We start from the raw sequence: 20,436 nt of genomic DNA, 5'->3' as shown, positions 1-20,436 counted from the left end.
GACAGGGGGTCCCAGCAGGGTCAGGGCAGGGTTAGGGAGTCAGGACAGGTTTAGGGGGTCCAGGCAGGTTTAGGGGGTCAAGACAGGGGGTCCAGGCAGGATTAAGGGCTCAGGACAGGGTTAGAGGGTCAGGGCAGGTTTAGGGGTTCTAGGCAGGTTTAGGACAGGGTCAAGACAGGGTTATAGGGTCAGGACAGGGGGTCCAGGCAGGGTTATGGGGTCAGAGCAGAGTTACAGGGTCAGGACAGGGTCAGGACAGGGGTTCAGGGCAAGGTTAGGGGGTCCAGGCAGGGGACTGGGGGCAGTGACCCCACACTGCAGAGAAGGGACCCCCAGCTCCTCCCCACACTGAGGGGACCCCCACCCTCCTCAGCACACCCCAGCACAAAGCTGACAGAAACATTTAATGGTTTTTGTGTAAAAAAAAAAGGTACAAAAGGTACAAAAACAGGGCAGGGACAGGGGGCCTGGGGGGTTTGGCTGCTCCACGGGACCCCCATGGCCAGGGGAGGTGACAGTGACAACACTGGCAGCGTCCAGGCCTCAGAAATCTCCTTGGAGATCTGCAAAAAAGGAGAAATTGAAACGTTTTTCCAGACCCCAAAATTCGATTAAAACCCCCCAAATCCAAAGGGACAGGCCCCCAAATCCAATGAGAAACCCCCAAATCCAACAGGGCAAACCCCAAAAATTCAATTAAATACCCCCAAATCCAGAGAGACAAAATTCAGTGAAAGACCCCCAAATAAAATGGGACAGACTCCAAATCCAAAGGCACAGGTCCCAAAATTCAATAAAATGCCCCTAAATCCAAAGGGACAGACCCCAAAATTCAATAAAATGCCCCCAGATCCAACAGGACAGACCCCAAATCCAATGAGAAACCCCGAAATTCAATGGGGCAGCCCCCAAAACTCAGTGAAAGACCCCCAAATAAAATGGGACAGACTCCAAATCCAAAGGGACAGACCCCAAATCCCAAGGGACAGACACCCAAAATTCAACGAAAGACCCCAAATCCGGAAGGACAGACCCCAAATCCAAAGGCAGAGACCCCAAATCCAATCAGTAATCCCCAAATCCAGCAGGCCCGACCCCCACGTCCCACAGGAGCCCCCCAAAGCCGTTCTCAGAGGCAGAGGGGCCCTTTTGGGGTGGTTTTTGGGGTGGTTTTTGGGGTCCCACCGCTGCGGCGGATGCGCTCTCCCCGCCGAGCGCTCTCCAGCCCCTCCACGAACTGCTCCAGGAGCCTCACAAACGGGGCCAGGCTGGTCCTCCTGTAGTCTGCAGGTGTGGGGAGGGGGTGAGGGGACCCCAAAACTCCAGCCTTGAGCTCCAAAACCCCAGCCCTGAGCTCAAAACCCCAGCCCTGAACTCCAAACCCCAGCCCTGAGCTCCAAACCCACAGCCCGGACCCAAAAAACCCCATCCCCGACCCCCAAAACCACAGCCATGACCCTCAAAATCCCAACTTTGACCCCCAAAATCCCAACCTTGACCCCCAAAATCCCAACCTTGATCCCCAAATGCCATCCCTGACCCCCAAAACCACAGCCCTGACCCTCAAAATCCCAATCTTGACCCTCAAAATCCCAACCTCGACCCTCAAAATCCCAACCTTGACCCCCAAAATCCCAACCTTGACCCCCAAAACCACAGCCATGACCCTCAAAATCCCAACTTTGACCCCCAAAATCCCAACCTTGACCCCAAAACCACAGCTTTAACCCTCAAACCCTGACCCTAACCCCCAAAGCCACAGCCCTGACCCCCAAACCACACCCATGACCCCCAAAACACCATCCCTGACCCCCAAAACCACAGCCCTGACCCTCAAATCCGAAGGGACAGACACCCAAACCCCATCTCTGACCTCAAACCCTGATCCCAAACCCCATCCCTGAGCACAAACCCCAAACCCCGACCCCAAACCCCCCCCCTCACCCCTCATGCGCCGTTTGGGCTCAGTGTCCCCCTCCCCATCCTGCTCGCCATCGCTGCCAGCCGCATCCAGCTCCTGGCACAGAGACCTGGCACAGACACGGCACAGACACAGCATAGACATGGCACAGACACGGGACAGACACGGCACAGACATGGCACAGACATGGGACAGACATGGCACAGACATGGCACAGACATGGGACAGACATGGGACAGGCACAGCACAGACATGGCACAGACACGGCACAGACATGGGACAGACACGGCACAGACATGGCACAGACATGGGACAGACACGGGACAGACACGGGACAGACATGGCACAGACATGGGACAGACACGGGACAGACATGGGACAGACATGGGACAGACATGGGACAGACATGGGACAGGCACAGCACAGACATGGCACAGACACGGCACAGACATGGGACAGACACGGGACAGACACGGGACAGACATGGCACAGACACGGGACAGACACGGGACAGACGGACAAACATGGCACAGACATGGCACAGACATGGCACAGACATGGGACAAACAGGGCAGGTTTAGGGTCAGCGTTAGGAGTAGGGGCAGGGTTAGGGTGAGGATTAGGATCAGGTTTAGGGGTTACGGTCAGAATCAGGGTTAGGATAAGGGTCAGGGTCAGGGTCGGATTAGGGTCAGGGTTAGGGTGAGGATTAGGATCAGGTTTAGGGACAGGGTAGGATTAAGGTCAGGGTTAGGGTCCAGGTCAGGTTTAGGGTGGGGTTAAGGTCAGGGTAGGGTTAGGGTCAGAGTTAGGATCAGGTTTAAGGTCAGGGTCAGTGTCATTGTTAAGGTCAGGGTTAGGGTCAAGGTTAGGGGTTAGGGTTAGGGTTAGGGTCAGGTTTAGGGTCAAGGTTAGGGTTAGGGTTAATGTTCGGTTTAGGATAAGTTTAGGGTCAGTGTCAGATTTAGAGTTTGGTTTAGGGTCAGTGTTAGGGTTAGGGTCATGGTTTAGGATCAGGGTTAGGGTGAGGATTAAGGTCAGATTTAGGGTAGGGTTAAGGTCAGGGTAGGTTTGGGGCCAGGGTCAGGATAAGGGTAAGGTTTAGGGTCAGGGTTAAGGTTGGGATAAGGGTAAGGTTTAGGGTCAGGGTAGGATTAGGGTCAGGGTTAGAGTTGGGGTCAGGATCAAGGTCAGAGTCAGGTTTCAGTTTAGGGTTAGGATCAGGTTTTGGGTCAGGGTCAGAGTCAGGTTTCAGTTTAGATTTAATGTTAAGGGTTTAGGGTTTGGGTTAGGGTTTGGGATTCAGTTTAGGTTTAGGGTTTGGGTTATGTTTAGGGTTTGGGATTCAGTTTAGGTTTAGGGTTTTGGGTTCTGGGGGGCTCTGGCAACACCAGGAGCCCCCAGTGCTCCCAGTGACGTACGTGATGGGTTAGGGTTAGGGTTTGGGTTAGGGTTTGGGTTTCAGTTTAGGTTTAGGGTTTGGGTTAGGTTTAGGGTTTGGGATTCAGTTAGGGTTTAGGGTTTGGGTTAGGGTTTGGGTTTCAGTTTAGGGTTAGGGTTTGGGATTCAGTTTAGGTTTAGGGTTTGGGTTTGGGTTTGGGTTTGAGTTTAGGTTTAGGGTTTTGGGTTCTGGGGGGCTCTGGCAACACCAGGACCCCCCAGTGCTCCCAGTGACGTACGTGATGGGATAGGGTTTGGGTTTGGGTTTGGGTTTCAGTTTAGGTTTAGGGTTTGGGTTATGTTTAGGGTTTGGGATTCAGTTTAGGTTTAGGGTTTTGGGTTCTGGGGGGCTCTGGCAGCACCAAGTCCCCGCAGTGCTCCCAGTGACATACGTGATGGGATAGGGTTTGGGTTAGGTTTAGGGTTTGGATTTCAGTTTAGGTTTAGGGTTTGGGTTAGGGTTAGGGTTTGGGATTCAGTTTAGGTTTAGGGTTTGGTTTAGGGTTTGGGATTCAGTTTAGGTTTAGGGTTTTGGGTTCTGGGGGGCTCTGGCAACACCAGGACCCCCCAGTGCTCCCAGTGACGTACGTGATGGGATAGGGTTTGGGTTTGGGTTTGGGTTTCAGTTTAGGTTTAGGGTTTGGGTTATGTTTAGGGTTTGGGATACAGTTTAGGTTTAGGGTTTTGGGTTCTGGGGGGCTCTGGCAGCACCAAGTCCCCGCAGTGCTCCCAGTGACGTACGTGATGGGTTAGGGTTAGGGTTTGGGTTTGGGTTTGGGTTTCAGTTTAGGGTTTGGGTTTGGGTTAGGGTTAGGGTTTGGGATTCAGTTTAGGTTTAGGGTTAGGTTTAGGGTTTGGGATTCAGTTTAGGTTTAGGGTTAGGTTTAGGGTTTGGGTTTCAGTTTAGGTTTAGGGTTTTGGGTTCTGGGGCGCTCTGGCAGCACCAGGACCCCCCAGTGCTCCCAGTGACGTACGTGATGGTGGGGACGGAGAATGGATCAAACTCATCCAACTTCTGCAGGTCCAGAGGGACTGAAATGCGCCCTGAGACACAGCGGGGTTGTGGGTTTAGGGTTTTTTGGGCTTGGACATGGGGTAACTGAGAGGTGTTTTAAAAAGTTGTGTTTTGGTTTTAGTTTTATGTGAAGGGTGGGATAATACAGCTGTTATGATGTATAATTACAATAATAAATGCAATTAATAAAAAAATAATTATAATAATCAGAATAATGATCTATAGTAATTTATAATAATTATCATATAGCATTAATATAATAAATAAGGATATTCATATTGGTATAGTATTAAATAGTTTAATTTATTATATGTAATATATAATTTATAATTTATATCTAAATTATCCACCTAATATATATTATTCTATATAAAATATATATATATTTTATGTCTATTTTAATATATAATTTAAAGCATTATAGAATATATAATATTAATATAGATTGCTATATATCTATATTTAAAATACATATTATACATACAAAAATTTTCTATAAATTTAAAATGAATTATATATTTAAAAGAATTTATATATAAATTTAAATTAAAATTATATACATCTTAAAGAAATTATATATTTTAAATAAATTACATATAAATTCATAATAAAATCTATATAAATTTAAAATAAATTATAAATTAAAATATTTTATATAAATTTATAGAAATTTATATAAATTATATATAAATGTATTTTTAATGTATCAATTTAAAATAATTTATACATTAAAAATAAATTACATATAAATTCATAATAAAATCTCTATAAATTTAAAATAAATTATAAATTAAAATATTATATATAAATTTATATAAATTATATAAAAATTCATTTTTAATGTATCAATTTAAAATAATTTCTACATTAAAAATTAATTATATATAGATTTATCATAAATTTTATATATTTTATATACCAAAATACATATATAATTATATCTATTATATATAGTATAATATAAAATAACAAACTAACTTATAATAATAATTCTAATAATAATTCTAATAATAATTACAATTTACAACAACAGTTATTCCACTATTCCTTCACTCCACCACATCATAATTACAGCCCCTTAATCATCCTGTCTTATTTATAAAGCCATTTTTTTACACCTATCCACTCTTACTTACGAAGCCATTTCTAAAACTCTTTCCCATTTCCATCTCCCTTTCCCCCACCCTCCAACCCCACTTCCCCCCATGCCCACCTGTTTTGGGGTGCACGCTGAAGGGGCTCTTGAGCAGGTGGCCGAGCCCTTTGCTGACGTTGCAGTCCAGGCGGGGGAAGCAGAGCTGCAGCATCACCTCCCACTCGGGGTGCCCGGCCCGGCCCCGCTCCCGCTCCCGCTCGGCGCGGGCCCGCAGCAGCTCCCAGCGCTGCACCGAGTCCTTCCTGCGGGGGAACTCCGCCTGCAGCGGCTCCCGCAGCTCTGAGGGCCGTCAAGGCTCAGCCACCGTGCCATTGACCCTTCCAGGACCGCGTTTACCCTTCCACGACCGCACTGACCCTTCCAGGACCCCATTTACCCTTCCAGGACCGCATTTACCCTTCCAGGACCGCATTGACCCTTCCAGGACCGCATTGACCCTTCCAGGACCCCATTCACCCTTCCAGGAGCACGTTTACCCTTCCAGGACCCCATTTACCCTTCCAGGACCGCATTTACCCTGCCAGGACCCCATTCACCCTTCCACGACCGCATTTACCCTTCCAGGATCGCATTTACCCTTCGCGGACCCCATTTACCCTTCCAGGATCTCTTTTACCCTTTCCAGGACCCCATTCACCCTTCCAGGATCACATTTACCCTTCCAGGACCGCATTTACCCTTCCAGGACCGCATTGACCCTTCCAGGACTGCATTGACCCTTCTAGGACCACATTTACCCTTCCAGGATCACGTTTACCCTTCCAGGATCTCTTTTACCCTTTCCAGGATGACATGTACCCTTTCAGGATCACGTTTACCCTTCCAGGATCTCTTTTACCCTTTCCAGGATCTCTTTTACCCTTTCCAGGATGACATGTACCCTTTCAGGATCACGTTTACCCTTCCAGGATCTCTTTTACCCTTTCCAGGATCACATTTACCCTTCCAGGACTGCATTTACCCTTCCAGGACTGCATTTACCCTTTCCAGGATCTGTTTTACCCTTTCCAGGACCCCATTTACCCTTCCAGGATCCGTTTTACACTTTCCAGAGTCCTATTTACCCTTCTAAGACCACATTTACCCTTCCAGGATCACATTTACTCTTCTAGGATCACATTTACCTTTCCAGGACCCCATTTACCCCTCAAGATGCCATTTACTCTTCCAGGACCCCATTTAGCCCCTCCAGGATGCCATTTACCCTTCTAGAAGCACATTTACCCTTCCAGGACCTGTTTTACCCTTTCCAGGACCCCATTTACCCTTCTAGGACTGCATTTACCCTTCCAGGACCCCACTTATCCTTCTAGGAGCACGTTTACCCTTCCAGCACATCCACCCTATCCGTTTTACCCTTTCCAGAGTCCCATTTACCCTTCCAGGACCCCATTTACCCTTCCAGGATCTCTTTTACCCTTTCCAGGACCCCACCTACCCTTCCAGGACCCCATTTTAACCCCATGCTTCAACCCCATCTTAACCCCAAGTTTTAATCCCATATTTTAATTTTAACCCCATATTTTAACTGCATAATTTAACCCCATGCTTTAACTCCCTATTTTAACCCAGTATTTTGACTTAAACCCCACATTTTAACCCCATATTTCAACTTTAACCCCACATTGTAACCCCATATTTTAATTTTAACCTCATATTTTAACCCTGTATTTCAACTTTAACCCCACATTTTAACCCCATATTTCAATTTTAACCCCATATTTTAATTTTAACCTCACATTCTAACCCCGTATTTCAACTTTAACCCCACATTTTAACCCCACATTTTAACCCCATATTTCAACTTTAACCCCATATTTTAACCCCGTATTTCAACTTTAACCCCATATTTTAACCCCATATTTCAATTTTAACCTCACATTTTAACCCTATATTTCAACTTTAACCCCACATTTTAACCCCGCATTTTAACCCCATATTTCAACTTTAACCCCACATTTTAACCCCGTATTTCAATTTTAACCCCACATTTTAACCCCGTATTTCAATTTTAACCCCATATTTTCCCATATTTTAACCCCGTATTTCAACTTTAACCCCACATTTTAACCCCATATTTCAACTTTAACCCCATATTTCAATTTTAACCCCGTATTTCAATTTTAACCCCACATTTTAACCCCACCTGGAAGGATACCCTCGGGGAGCAGGGCCAGCACCTTGTCCCACCTCTTGGGGCTGCCCAGGATGTCCTGGGCAGGAAGGACATTTATAACCTCATGTTTTAATTTTAACCCCATGCTTTCACCCCATATTTTAATTTTAACCCCATATTTCAACCCCATATTTTAATTTTAACCTCATATTTTAACCCAGTATTTCAACTTTAACCCCATATTTTAACCCCATATTTCATCCCCATATTTCAATCCCATATTTCAATTTTAACCCCATATTTCAACCCCACATTTCAATTTTAACCCCACATTTTAACCTCATATTTTAACCCGATATTTCAACTATAACCCCATATTTTAACCCCACATTTCAATTTTAACCCCATATTTTAACCCCATATTTCAACCTTAACCCCACATTGTACCCTCATAGTTTAACCCCATATTTCAACTTTAACCCCACGTTTTAACCCCATATTTTAACGCCATATTTCAACTTTAACCCCACATTTTAACCCCGTATTTCAATTTTAACCCCACCTGGAAGGATACCCTCGGGGAGCAGGGCCAGCACCTTGTCCCACCTCTCGGGGCTGCCCAGGATGTCCTGGCCCAGCAGCGCGTGCTGCTCAAAGTATTCCTGCACCACGGCCACTGAGCGCCTGGGGACACATCAGTGCAAAAAGGGACTTTTTGGGCACAAATATGGGCCAAGTGAGAGGCTTTGCAAAAAGTTTTCTTCTATTTTTAAGTCTTTTGTCAAAGGGGGAGATAATAGAGATGGTGTCGTTCATGCTGGTGTTATAAATATATATTTTTAGTATGTATAACTTGTGTTTATATATTTATTTTTATATTTTTTCCTTATGTATAATATAATATAATATAATATAATATAATATAATATAATAAAATAAAATATAATATAATGTAATATAATATAATGTAGTATAATATAATATAATGTAGTATAATATAATGTAGTATAATATAATATAATGTAATAGAATACTATATTATATATTATAATTACATATTTCATCTTTATTTTTATATATTTATCATTTCATTCTTATATTTACTTTATATATTTATATATATTTTAATTTTATATATATAAAAGATATATTTTATACATATCATTATATACATTATATATAATATATAGTTAAGGCATAATATATAATATACATAATGAAATATATTCATGTTTACTATTATCTATTATATAGACACATTATAATATATATAATTATATATAATCATATATAATTATATATATTATAGTGTATGTATATAATAGATAATAATAAACATTAATATATTAATGTAGAGAACATATAATACTATCTATTAATATATAACATCTATTAAAATAACAATATATACATTATATATTATACAATGTATATATTGTTATATTAGTGTATGTAATATATATTAAGTACATTGATAAAATAATATATACATTATATATGATATATAAAATATATTACTTTAAAAATATATATTTTTCTATTTATAATATATATATATAATTTATATAAAATTAATATTAACAATAATTAAAAGAAAAAAATAGTAAGAATTAAACCAAAATTTTTAGAATAGTTTTCAGTATAAAAACTTTTACTTTTTAGAATAAAAACTTTTCAAATGCCTCTCACTTGTCCCGTGTTTGGGTTCAAAAAAGGTTTAATCTGACAAATCCTCACTCACCTGATGAAGGGATGCATGGGCTGGGAGAGGCTCACCTTCTTCACCGTGTCTGCACCACCCTGGGGGATACAGGGGGGTCAGGCTGGGGGGCCTGGGCACCCCAAACCCTCCTGCTGCAGGGGCAGGGTGCCCAAACCCCCCAAAACCCACCTGCTCCAGGGGCAGAGTGCCCAAACCCCCCAAAACCCACTGTCACCAGGGGCAGGGGTGCCCAAACCCCCCAAAACCCACCTGCTCCAGGGGCAGGGGTGCCCAAACCCCCCAAAACCCACCTGCTCCAGGGGCAGGGTGCCCAAACCCCCATAAACCCATTTTCACCAAGATCAGGGGTGCCCAAACCCCCGCAAAACCCCCCTGCTCCAGGGGCAGGGTGCCCAAACCCCCCAAAACCCATTTTCACCAGGGTCAGGGGTACCCAAACCACCACAAACACATCTTCACCAGGCTCAGGTGTACCCAAACCCCTCCAAACCCACCTTGACCAGGATCAGGAGGTACCCAAACCCATCTTCACCAGGCTCAGGTGTACCCAAACCCACCTTCCACAGGCTCAGAAGTGGGCAGGGGGTTCCTGGTCCCGCTGGCACCCACCTTCACCAGGCTCAAGTGTACCCAAACCCATCTTCAGCAGGATTAGGGGGTACCCAAACCCCCCAAACCCACCCTCACCAGGCTCAGGGGGTGCCCAAACCCACTTTCACCAGGTTCAGGGGTACCCAAACCCACCTTGACCAGGCTCAGGGGGTGCCCAAACCCACCTTGACCAGGCTCAGGGAGTGCCCAAACCCACCCTCACCATGCTCAGGGGTGCCCAAACCCACCTTGACCAGGCTCAGGGGTACCCAAACCCACCTTGACCAGGCTTAGAGGGTTCCCAAACCCACCTTGACCAGGCTCAGGGGTACCCAAACCCACCTTGACCAGGCTCAGGGAGTGCCCAAACCCACCTTGACCAGGCTCAGGTACTCGACAGCAGCTGCCCTCAGGGCTGGGGACCATTTCCTGACGTTGTCGTCGCACACCCAGCAGTGCACACCCCTCCTGCCAGAGTACACCCACAGGCGGTGCCGCACGCCCAGGTCCTCTGTGGGGGCACACATGGGGTTTGGGGGACACAGAGATGGGTTTTGGGGGCCACAGATGGCTTTGGGGGGGCCACAGGCTGTGGTGACCACCCAAAGCGTTCACACACTTCTATCAAACTTTAAAAATTTTCTACAAATGCATTTCCCACAGAGAGGGTCAGGCTCTTTCTCCAGGCAGCACCTTGGCCTCAAGCTGTGCCAAGGGAAATTTACGTTGGATATTAGGAAAAAGTTTTTCCACAGGAAGGGTGATAAAGTTCTGGAATGTTCTGCCTGGGGAGGTGGTGGAGTCCCCATCCCTGGATGTGTTTAAAACAAGCCTGGATGTGGCACTGGTGCCATGGTTTAGTTGAGGTGTTGGGGCTGGGTTGGACTCGGTGATCTTAAAGTTCTCTTCCAACCCAATGATTCTGTGAATTCTGTGAATTTTGGGAATTCCCAGAAGGAGGTGGTGGAGTCACCATCCCTGAATGCGTTTACCAAAAATTGGACGTGGCCCTCAGTGCCGTGGTTTGGTTGAGGTTGTTTGGGCTGGGTTGGACTTGATGACCTTAAAATTCTCTTCCAGACTGGTCATTCTATAAATTCTGTGAATTTTGGGAATTCCCAGAAGGAGGTGGTGGAGTCACCATCCCTGGATGCCTTTAACAAAAATTGGACGTGGCCCTCAGTGCTGTGGTTTGGTTGAGGTTGTTTGGGCTGGGTTGGACTTGATGACCTTAAAATTCTCTTCCAGACTGGTCATTCTATAAATTCTGTGAATTTTGGGAATTCCCACAAGGAGGTGGTGGAGTCACCATCCCTGGATGCATTTACCAAAAATTGGACCTGGCCCTCAGTGCCGTGGTTTGGTTGAGGTGTTTGGGCTAGGTTGGACTTGATGACCTTAAAATTCTCTTCCAGACTGGTCATTCTATAAATTCTGTGAGTTTTGGGAATTCCCAGAAGGAGGCGGTGGAGTCACCATCCCTGGATGCATTTACCAAAAATTGGACGTGGCCCTAAGTGCTGTGGTTTGGTTGAAGTGTTGGGGCTGGGTTGGACTTGATAACCTTAAAATTCTCTTCCAGACTGGTCATTCTATAAATTCTGTGAATTCTCTGGCATCTGTGGGACCTGGACATGCCCCGTGTGTCCCCAAGGCCCTCACCCACGAGCGCGCGGTCGATGATGCGGACGGCGATGGTCATCAGCGTCCAGCACTTGGAGCAGATATCAGCCGAGCTGGGGGCACAATGAGGGGGCTCAGGTGGACACCCCACACCCCTGAACCCCCTCCCAGCCCCAGAACCCCCTGAAAAACCTGCAGCACGTCCTGACATCATCGTAATCCGTCATGTCAATGTCAAACACCAGCTCCTTCTCCTGCGGCTGGAAGGCTCCCAGGTGCACCGTGTTGTGCTGGTTGGGCTGCAGGAAGGACGGGATGGGCTCAGCGTGGCCAGAGACCCCTGCAGACCCCCCCAGCACGGTGGCCGGGACTCACCCGGTGGGAATAGACGGCCCCGATGTCGATTTTGTAGGGGTTGATCTTCTGCAGTTCCCGCTCCAGTTCCTGGGGGCTGCTGAAGGACTGGAAGCGCAGGTAGACATCGTCTCGCAGGGTGAAGGAGAATTCCCGCAGCTGGAAGTAGTTCTTCACTGCAGGGACCGAGAGGGGTCAAGGCTATCCCAAATCCCCCCTTACAGTCACCCCCAAACCCCCCTTTCCCTGCTCCTCCCGGTGTCCCGGTCAGTGCATCCACGCACCGCCCGTCCCGGCACCCCGAGGTGCGCTGGGATCCGGCATCGCGGTGCTGCCGTCCGGTATCGGTGCCCCCCACCCGGGATCGGTGCCCCCCACCCGGTATCGGTGCCCCCCACCCGGTTCTGGTGCCTCTCCCCCTGTATCGATGACCCCAGCCGGTATCGATGCCTCCGCTCGGTATCGATTCCCCCAACCTGGTATCGGTGCCCAACGCCCGGTATCGATTCTCCCAGCCCGGTATCACGGTCCCCGGTGGAGCCCCCTGCCCGGTACCACGATCTCCGGTGAAGCCCCCGCCCCGTATCGACGCCCCCTGCCCGGTATCACGGTCCCCGGTAGAACCCCCTGCCCGGTATCGGTGCCCTCCGCCCGGTATCGATTCTCCCAGCCCGGTATCGATGCCTCTCCCCCTCTATCGGCGCCCCTCGCCCGTTATCGATGCTCCCCGTCCGGTATCACGGTCCCCGGTGGAGCCCCCTGCCCAGTACCGGTTCCCTTGCCCGGTATCACGGTCCCCGGTAGAACCCCCTGCCCGGTATCGGTGCCCCGTGCCCGGTATCACGGTCCCCGGTGGAGCCCCCTGCCCGGTACCGGTTCCCCGCCCCGCTCACCGCCGCCGTAGCTGAGCCAGCGGCCGTAGGGGCCGTGCGGGAAGAGCCGCCGGTAGTAGACCGGGAGCAGCTCGGGCAGCGCCGCCGGATCGAAGCCCGCCATGGCGGGAACGGAGCGCCGGGAGGCGGCGGGAAACGGCGGCGCCAGGCCCGGGGGATGCCGGGAGTTGTAGTCCGGCCCCGGGGGGCACCGGGAACCGGGAGTGCGCGGCTCGGGGGGAGTGGGAGGAGAGCAAAGCACCGGGGAGGGCCCGGGATGGACGGGAGGGGATGCCCCGGGGTCTGCGGGGTCCAGGGGTCTGGGGTCGTGGGGTCTGGGGGGTCCCGGGACCGGGAGGGTCGTGGGGTGCAGAGGTGCGGGGATATCCCGGGATGCGAGGGGGTCCCGAGGCGGGTGGGAGCCGGGGGGGCTGAGTTTAGGGGGGATTTTGGGGTCCCGCAATGCCCCGGGGCGGGTGGGTCTGGGAGCGCGGTGGTCCCGGGATGTCCCGGTGTCCGGGGGTGTCCCGGTGTCTGGGGGTGTCCCGGTGTCCGGGGGTATCCCGGTGTCCGGGGGTGTCCCGGTGTCCGGAGAAATCCGGGGTCGTGGGGGGCCAGGGGTGTCCCGGGGTCCAAGGGGGTCCCAGGAGGGGCTGTCCGGGATGGTCCCGGGGTCCCCGGACGCGCGGTCCTGGGTTGTCCCGGGGTCCGGTAGACCCGGGGATGCTGAGCTCCGGGGGGATCCCGGATTTCGGGGTGAACCCAGGATCTGCGAGGGTCCCGGGATTGTTCCGTGATCCGGAGGGCTCCCGGTGCGGGGGGGGCGCGGGGATGTTCCGTGCTCCGGGGTGGTCCCGGGGTCCCGGTGGGTCCCTGGACGCGCGGTCCTGGGCTGTCCCGGGGTCCGGTAGACCCGCGGGTGCTGAGGTCCAGGCTGGTCCCGGCTTTCGGGGTAGTCCCAGGATCTGCGAGGGTCCCGGGGCAGTCCCGTGATCCGGAGGGCTCCCGGGGCTGTTCCGTGCTCCGGGATGGTCCCGGGGTCCGGGGGTTTCCCGGGAGGGCAGCGCAGCGATGCGGTAACGCGCGGGCGCTGCCGCGCTCCCGTTAACGATTCCCCGCAAGAGCGAAGCCCCGGGACACATCCCGGGACACCGCCCGCAGCCCGGCGGGCTCCAGGCGGCAGCAGCGGGACGAGCTCCGAGAGAGGACGGGGCGGAGCCGCTCCCGGATCCTGGTAGCGTCCGGAGGCCCAGCTGTATCTCCGCGATCTGCCCCGGAATCCGCAAATTAATTATTAACAGCGCCCAGAGGGAAAGGCCAAGGTCAGGACAAAGCTCTCCCGGTCGCGTCCTTCTCCCCATCCCGGTAGCGGTGCCGGTGCCGCTGCTGAAGATGTGGCTGTACGTGGTGGCCGCGCTGCTGGGGCTGCTCCTGCTGCGCCGCTGGCACCGGGAGCGGCAGACGGTGCCGCGGCTCTCGGAGAAGCACGTGCTGATCACGGGATGCGACAGCGGCTTCGGGGAGCTGCTGGCTCGGCAGCTGGACGCGCGGGGGCTGCGGGTGCTGGCCGCCTGCCTGACGGCCAGCGGGGCCGCGCAGCTGCGGGCCGTCACCTCCGAGCGCCTGCAGACCGTCCTGCTGGATGTCACCTGCAGCAAGAGCATCGCCGATGCCACCGCCTGGGTCCGCGAGCGTGTGGGGGATCAAGGTAAACAGGGCTCGATAGCCCCGGTGTCACCCTGGTGTCACCCTGGTGTCACCCTGGTGTCCCCTCTGGCTTCCCCTGCCAGGCTGCGGGGTAATGACGGCTCTGGAATTCATGCCTGTCGCTTCTCTGGCGACATCCACCTGCCATCAGCTCCTGCAGGAGCGCTGCCCGGGCTGAGAGTTCAGCTTTCAGCCTTTTCTCCCTGAAAATCCGCTAATTAGGAGCTGATTGCCCCAACAGCTCTCCTGCCACCTTGCCCACTCAACTGGCACTGGGCTGTGCCCTTTGGGACAGCCTCAGCTCATCCCATCCCCTCCGCAGGGCTCTGGGGGCTGGTGAACAACGCAGGCATCGCCATCCCCACCGCCCCAAACGAGTGGCTGAGCAAGGAGGACTTTGTCAAGGTGCTGAATGTCAACCTGGTGGGGCTGGTGGAGGTGACTCTGAGCCTCCTGCCGCTGGTGCGGCGGGCGCGGGGCCGCGTGGTCAACGTGGCCAGCGTGATGGGCCGCGTGTCCTTCTTTGGTGGAGGCTACTGCATGTCCAAGTACGGCGTGGAAGCCTTTTCTGACAGCCTCAGGTAAGTCTGGAACAACAGCTCTCCATCATGGTTCCCCAACTTGTTTTTCTGGACTTTGTCTGGCACAGCTGTCAGCTCTAATCCTCGCACAGCCGTGACTGAGCACAGGTCGGTCTCATATCTTCTGCTGAAGTGAGCAGCTCCTGTGCTGGCATGGAGCCTCTCCTGTGGACATTGGCCCTGTCCAAGACCCTGCTGGACATGGCCCTGCTGCCCCGAGCTTTGCTTTGTTCCCTGCATATCCAGATGTGGCAAACATTTGCTGGCTCACCATCTCAGCCATGTGCCAGGCTGGCACAAGATCCACTGGCGTGGTCAGGGTCTGCTCCATGCCTCTGGCATGAGGTTCATCCCATGGGAGATGTGGGCATGGAGCCTCCCCTGTGGACACTGGCCATGCTCCCCTGAGCTTTGCTTTGCTCCCAACCCATCCAGATGTGGCAAATGTTTGTTTGCTTGGTTCCCAACCCACGTTCCCACCAGCTGAGCCAAATGTTTACTGAAGCACCATCTCAGCCGTGTGCCAGGCTGGCACAACGTCCACTGGCATGGTCAGGCTCTGCTCCACGCCTCTGGCACTCCAGAGGCTCCATGCTATGGGAGATGCTGGCACTGGCACCCTCGGGTGCTGCTCCCATGTCCCACGGGGCTCAATCCCTTCCAGGCTCGAGATGCAAAACTTTGGGGTGAAGGTCTGTGTGATCGAGCCAGGCTACTTCAAAACCATGATCACCAACCTTGAGAACCTGGAGAAGAATTTCTGTGCCAGCTGGGAGAAGCTTCCTGCAGAGATCAAAGAGAGTTATGGGGAGAGCTACTTGAGGGACTGTAAGTAGCTCCCCCAAAGGCTGAGTGATTCTCTTTGTCTCCTGACTCAAGGCCCATGGGGTCCCATGGGGGTCCCACTGCCCCAAAACCCCCTGGAGCCCCTTGGCTCTGCCCAGCTCCAGGATCTCAGTGGTGTTTTCTGCCTCTGCAGTTGTTTCCACGCTCAAGGTGCTGCAGAAGGGCTACAACTCCAACCTGTCGCTGGTCACCAACTGCATGGAGCACGCTCTGACCAGCCTGCACCCCCGGAGCCGCTACTCGGCCGGCTGGGACGCCAAGCTGCTCTACCTGCCCCTCAGCTACCTGCCCTCAGCCCTCAGCGACGCCCTGTTCACCATGTTCTACCCCAAATCTGTTGGCAAAGCCTGAGGTGGGCTTGCAGCTGGCAGCCGGGATCAGAGGGAGATCCAGTAACACACAGCTGGATCCGGAACTGCCTGCAGGCAAGGCCACACTGAGTTTGTAACTGCATTTATGTCTGACCCTCTGGGCCCTGCTCACAGATGAGTTTGTCCTGAATAAATTTTGCCCTGTCCCCTCCTGGCTGAGCGTGGTGTCACTCGGGCTGTGGCGCTGAGGCTGTGCCTGGAGGCTCCGGCTCTTCCTTTGAGCACCTGCTGCATTCAGGATCCAGCCCTGGACAAGTTGCCAGGGGACTTGCCCAGGCTGGCCCCTCAGGTATTGGCACATGCCAGACTTGTTCCAGTCTGAGAGAAACTCGTTCCACAAACCTGAGCAGATTTCCTTCTAAGCACAAAACTGGGCAGCTTCTTACAGAATCCTCCTGCTCTGCTTCCTCCTCCTCCTCGTCCTCCTGCAGAGCTGACTGGGGGACACTGTCCTGCTCCATCACCACATTTGGGGACACTGTTGCCCACCAACGCTGGGAGAGAGGGAAAGATCCAGGGGTTGGTGCTGCTGGTGGTGTCTGGAAGGTTCCACCAAATCCAGCACCGTGGGGCCTTGGGATCCACCTTGGGGCAGAGCAGAGCCCCAGGCACAGCCAAAAGTGTTGCGAGGCAAAGCCGGGAATTACCAAAGCTACAAATCAGGAGCGCAAACCTCACCCCGGGCCGGGAGCTGCCGCAATCCCGGCCCTACAAATGCGGCTGGAGCAGGGGCTGGCCCCGAGCGGTGCCACCGCCGAGGATGTGGCCGTACGCGGTGGTGGCCGCGCTGCTGGGGCTGCTCCTGCTGCGCCGCTGGCACCGGGAGCGGCAGACGGTGCCGCGGCTCTCGGAGAAGCACGTGCTGATCACGGGATGCGACAGCGGCTTCGGGGAGCTGCTGGCTCGGCAGCTGGACGCGCGGGGGCTGCGGGTGCTGGCCGCCTGCCTGACGGCCAGCGGGGCCGCGCAGCTGCGGGCCGTCACCTCCGAGCGCCTGCAGACCGTCCTGCTGGATGTCACCTGCAGCAAGAGCATCGCCGATGCCACCGCCTGGGTCCGCGAGCGTGTGGGGGATCAAGGTAAACAGGGCTCGATAGCCCTGCTGTCACCCTGGTGTCACCCTGGTGTCCCCTCTGGCTTCCCCTGCCAGGCTGCGGGGCAATGACGGCTCTGGAATTCATGCCTGTCGCTTCTCTGGCGACATCCACCTGCCATCAGCTCCTGCAGGAGCGCTGCCCGGGCAGAGAGTTCAGCTTTCAGCCTTTTCTCCCTGAAAATCCGCTAATTAAGAGCTGATTGCCCCAACAGCTCTCCTGCCACCTTGCCCACTCAACTGGCACTGGGCTGTGCCCTTTGGGACAGCCTCAGCTCATCCCATCCCCTCCGCAGGGCTCTGGGGGCTGGTGAACAACGCAGGCATCGCCATCCCCACCGCCCCAAACGAGTGGCTGAGCAAGGAGGACTTTGTCAAGGTGCTGAACGTCAACCTGGTGGGGCTGGTGGAGGTGACTCTGAGCCTCCTGCCGCTGGTGCGGCGGGCGCGGGGCCGCGTGGTCAACGTGGCCAGCGTGATGGGCCGCGTGTCCTGTTTCGGTGGAGGCTACTGCATCTCCAAGCACGGCGTGGAAGCCTTTTCTGACAGCCTCAGGTACGGTTCTGGCAGCCCCCGGAGCTCTCCCGTGCTCTCCCCGCTGTCCTCGGGCGGGGTTTTATTTGTCTGTTTACTCCCGTTTGCATTTTCCCCAGAGAGGTTGTGAAACGCTGACCACAAGCGGGTTGGGAGCGTGGGCAGGGCTGGAGCCGTGGGTGTGCAAGCAAGGGAAGGGTTTCAAGGAGATCCGGATGGACCAGTCCAGGAGGTCCCGGGGTGCCCCTGGGCCCGGGGTTCTGGTGTCCAGAGGGGTCCTGGGGCACTGAGATTTGGGGAGGTCTCAGGATCTGGGAATGCTCCATGGTCTGGGGTGGTCCTGAAGCACTGAGGTTCAGGGGGATTCTAGAATCCCGGGATCCAGGGGGGTCCAGGGATGTCTCAGGATCCAAGAGGGTCCCTGGAGCAAGGACGGGGTTCCCCTGTGCCCATGCCAGAACGCCTGGGGGGTGCCACAAACTCCCCCCGATCTCTGCGCCCCTCGGGGCAGCAGCTCCCGCTGACGCCCCCACCTCGGGCAGGCGGGAGCTGCGTCCCTTCGGGGTGCAGGTCTCCATCATCGAGCCTGGAGGCTTCCAGACGGGCATGATCGACCCCGTCCCGCTGGTGAAGGGCTTCCTTCGCCTCTGGGAGCGTCTCCCTGCGGAAACCCAGGCAGCCTACGGCCGCCACTACGTGGACAAATGTGAGTCCATCCCCACATCGCACCGCCACCCCCGATCCCACCTCCATCCCTCTGAGCCCCTTGTGCCCACCCAGATGCCAAGAGCACCGCGCTGCTGCACCGCCTGAGCAGCTCCCGCCTGTCGCATGTCACCGATGCCATGACACACGCGCTGCTGTCCCGCTGTCCCCGCAGCCGCTACGCCGCCGGCTGGGATGCCCGGCTCATCTTCCTGCCCCTCAGCTACTGCCCGGCCTGGCTGTCCGACACCATCATCGGCTTCTTCCTGCCCATCCCGGCCAGCGGCGTCCCCTGAGGGCCACCAGAGCGGGGACATGGCCCGTGGGTGTCTCAGCGCCTCGGGGAGGTGCTCAATAAAGGCGGTGCAATGCTGGAGGTGTCCCATGGTCACTTGGCCACGGTGCCGGTGACCACCGAGGGGTCCCGTGGGAGAATCCCGGTCTCTGTCTGTGCCCAGAGCAGCTGCATAACCCGGGATATCCCGGCTCGGCTGCAGGGACCGAGCCGGGAAAGGCAGAGCCGTGTTCATCCATCCCCTGGGCACGGCATGACCCGGGATAAACGGGCTGGGAAAGGCAGAGCCGTGTTCATCCATCCCCTGGGCATATCCCGGGATAAACGGGCTGGGAAAGGCAGAGCTCTGTTCATCCATGCCCTGAGCATATCCCGGGATAAAGGGGCTGGGAAAGGCAGAGCCGTGTTTATCCATCCCCTGGGCACGGCACATCCCGGGATAAACGGGCTGGGAAAGGCAGAGCCGTGTTCATCCATCCCCTGGGCTCGTGGGCGGTGATCCCCGCGTCACTCATCGAGCTAATTAAGAGCTGATTAGCGATCAGCAGCTCCGGGGCAGGTCTCTGGGGTTGTGCATTTGCTTGCGGCACCGGAGCAGCACCAACTCAACCCCCCCAGCTCTGGCAAGGATAAGGGGATGTGGTCCCGAGCCCAAGCTGGACCGGGACCCCCGAGATGCGAGAGGGGTGAGGAGGAGCCGGGACCTTGCACAGGCCGCCTTCAGCCTCGCCGAGCTGCTTCCCCGGCCGAGGAAGCTTTTCCCAAGTGTTTTCTTTGGCTTAGAAAATCCAACGTGCCCGGCAGCCCCCGCAGGTCGCGTTCGGGGCCGGGATGTGGCGTTCCAACCCTCCCGGAGCTGCAGCCTTGGCTGTACCTGCCCTGGGACACCAAATTGCGCCCAAATCCCTCCGGCAGCACCACGGCTGCCAGGGGAGGGAAGGAGTTTGGGAATTGCAGATCCCTGGCGCTGCCTCTGCCTGGAGCTCACCTCTGCAGGCCCTGAATGAGGCTGGGGGCTCCTGGGGGCACATTTGGGGTGCTGAGAGCCTTGGGGCACCCCAATATTGCGGCAGGGATGGGCAGAAGGGGCTGAGCTGCTGTGCTCGTGTTCACAGGGGTCTGAGGATGAGGGAAGAGACGAGGATCTGACTCTGTGTTTCAAAAAGCTTGATTTATTATTTTATGATATGTATTATATTAAAACTATACTAAAAGAATAGAAGAAAGGATTTCATCAGAAGGCTGGCTAAGAATAGAAAAAGAAAGAACGAATAACAAAAGTTTGTGGCTCGGACAGAGAGTCCGAGACAGCCGTACTGTGATTTGCCATTAATTGGAAACAACCACATGAGACCAATCAAAGATGCACCTGTTGCATTCCACAGCAGCAGATAATAAATGTTTACATTTGGTTCTTGAGGCTTCTCAGGAGGAAAAAATCCTAAGGAAAGGATTTTTCGTAAAATGTGTCTGTTTCAGAAAGGCTGATTGAT

At 53.2% G+C, this 20,436-nt stretch overlaps 3 protein-coding genes and 1 long non-coding RNA gene across 7 annotated transcripts; 3 read left to right on the top strand and 1 right to left on the bottom strand.

Annotated features, from left to right (window-relative positions):
• Positions 1 to 385: 385 nt before the first annotated feature.
• Positions 386 to 13,640, bottom strand: PRIM1 (DNA primase subunit 1). Of its 4 annotated transcripts, XM_071456012.1 has the most exons (12): positions 12,833 to 13,640; positions 11,961 to 12,115; positions 11,778 to 11,884; positions 11,625 to 11,698; positions 10,337 to 10,473; positions 9,390 to 9,448; positions 8,223 to 8,332; positions 5,590 to 5,811; positions 4,336 to 4,405; positions 1,945 to 2,030; positions 1,186 to 1,284; positions 386 to 563 (listed from the first exon to the last, which is right to left on the bottom strand). In XM_071456012.1, the coding sequence occupies exons 1-12, from the start codon at positions 12,933 to 12,935 to the stop codon at positions 544 to 546; spliced, it is 1,242 nt and encodes a 413-aa protein (XP_071312113.1). In that variant the 5' UTR covers positions 12,936 to 13,640; the 3' UTR covers positions 386 to 543. The 4 variants fall into 4 exon arrangements, 3 of the variants coding, with proteins under 3 accessions (XP_071312113.1, XP_071312112.1, XP_071312114.1); XR_011684086.1 differs by lacking the exon at positions 4,336 to 4,405; XM_071456011.1 differs by lacking the exon at positions 386 to 563 and having other exon boundaries at positions 1,121 to 1,284.
• LOC139604786 (uncharacterized) lies at positions 2,347 to 3,851 on the top strand. The gene is made up of 6 exons (XR_011684087.1): positions 2,347 to 2,550; positions 2,641 to 2,705; positions 2,747 to 2,818; positions 2,861 to 3,239; positions 3,467 to 3,637; positions 3,809 to 3,851. It is a non-coding gene; the product is annotated as an uncharacterized lncRNA (long non-coding RNA).
• A 393-nt stretch (positions 13,641 to 14,033) lies between the features above and the next one.
• LOC139604781 (retinol dehydrogenase 16-like) lies at positions 14,034 to 16,470 on the top strand. The gene is made up of 4 exons (XM_071456014.1): positions 14,034 to 14,519; positions 14,841 to 15,099; positions 15,764 to 15,927; positions 16,079 to 16,470. Exons 1-4 carry the CDS (start codon positions 14,204 to 14,206, stop codon positions 16,294 to 16,296), a joined length of 957 nt encoding a protein of 318 aa, XP_071312115.1. The 5' UTR covers positions 14,034 to 14,203; the 3' UTR covers positions 16,297 to 16,470.
• Positions 16,471 to 16,588: 118 nt separating this feature from the next.
• LOC139604782 (retinol dehydrogenase 16-like) lies at positions 16,589 to 18,944 on the top strand. The gene is made up of 4 exons (XM_071456015.1): positions 16,589 to 17,395; positions 17,706 to 17,964; positions 18,486 to 18,649; positions 18,724 to 18,944. Exons 1-4 carry the CDS (start codon positions 17,077 to 17,079, stop codon positions 18,942 to 18,944), a joined length of 963 nt encoding a protein of 320 aa, XP_071312116.1. The 5' UTR covers positions 16,589 to 17,076.
• Positions 18,945 to 20,436: the final 1,492 nt, after the last annotated feature.

The sequence above is a fragment of the Agelaius tricolor genome, unplaced genomic scaffold, assembly GCF_023055355.1.
Source record: "Agelaius tricolor isolate 1412-34295 unplaced genomic scaffold, bAgeTri1.0.p SCAF_55, whole genome shotgun sequence".
Taxonomy (NCBI): Eukaryota; Metazoa; Chordata; class Aves; order Passeriformes; family Icteridae; genus Agelaius; species Agelaius tricolor.
Note: the sequence above shows the minus strand (reverse complement) of the source record. Positions and strands in the feature narration are given on the sequence as shown.

Coding starts and splice junctions, on each gene's coding strand:
- PRIM1 (XM_071456011.1), bottom strand. CDS start 12,935: ATGGCGGGCTTCGATCCGGCGGCGCTGCCCGAGCTGCTCCCGGTCTAC. Junction 9,449..10,336: donor AGTACCTGAGCCTGGTCAAG/GTGGGTTTGGGC, acceptor TGTATCCCCCAG/GGTGGTGCAGACACGGTGAA. Junction 1,285..1,944: donor GCCCAAACGGCGCATGAGGG/GTGAGGGGGGGG, acceptor CCACACCTGCAG/ACTACAGGAGGACCAGCCTG.
- LOC139604781 (XM_071456014.1), top strand. CDS start 14,204: ATGTGGCTGTACGTGGTGGCCGCGCTGCTGGGGCTGCTCCTGCTGCGC. Junction 15,100..15,763: donor GCCTTTTCTGACAGCCTCAG/GTAAGTCTGGAA, acceptor AATCCCTTCCAG/GCTCGAGATGCAAAACTTTG. Junction 15,928..16,078: donor GGAGAGCTACTTGAGGGACT/GTAAGTAGCTCC, acceptor CTGCCTCTGCAG/TTGTTTCCACGCTCAAGGTG.
- LOC139604782 (XM_071456015.1), top strand. CDS start 17,077: ATGTGGCCGTACGCGGTGGTGGCCGCGCTGCTGGGGCTGCTCCTGCTG. Junction 17,396..17,705: donor CGAGCGTGTGGGGGATCAAG/GTAAACAGGGCT, acceptor TCCCCTCCGCAG/GGCTCTGGGGGCTGGTGAAC. Junction 17,965..18,485: donor GCCTTTTCTGACAGCCTCAG/GTACGGTTCTGG, acceptor CACCTCGGGCAG/GCGGGAGCTGCGTCCCTTCG.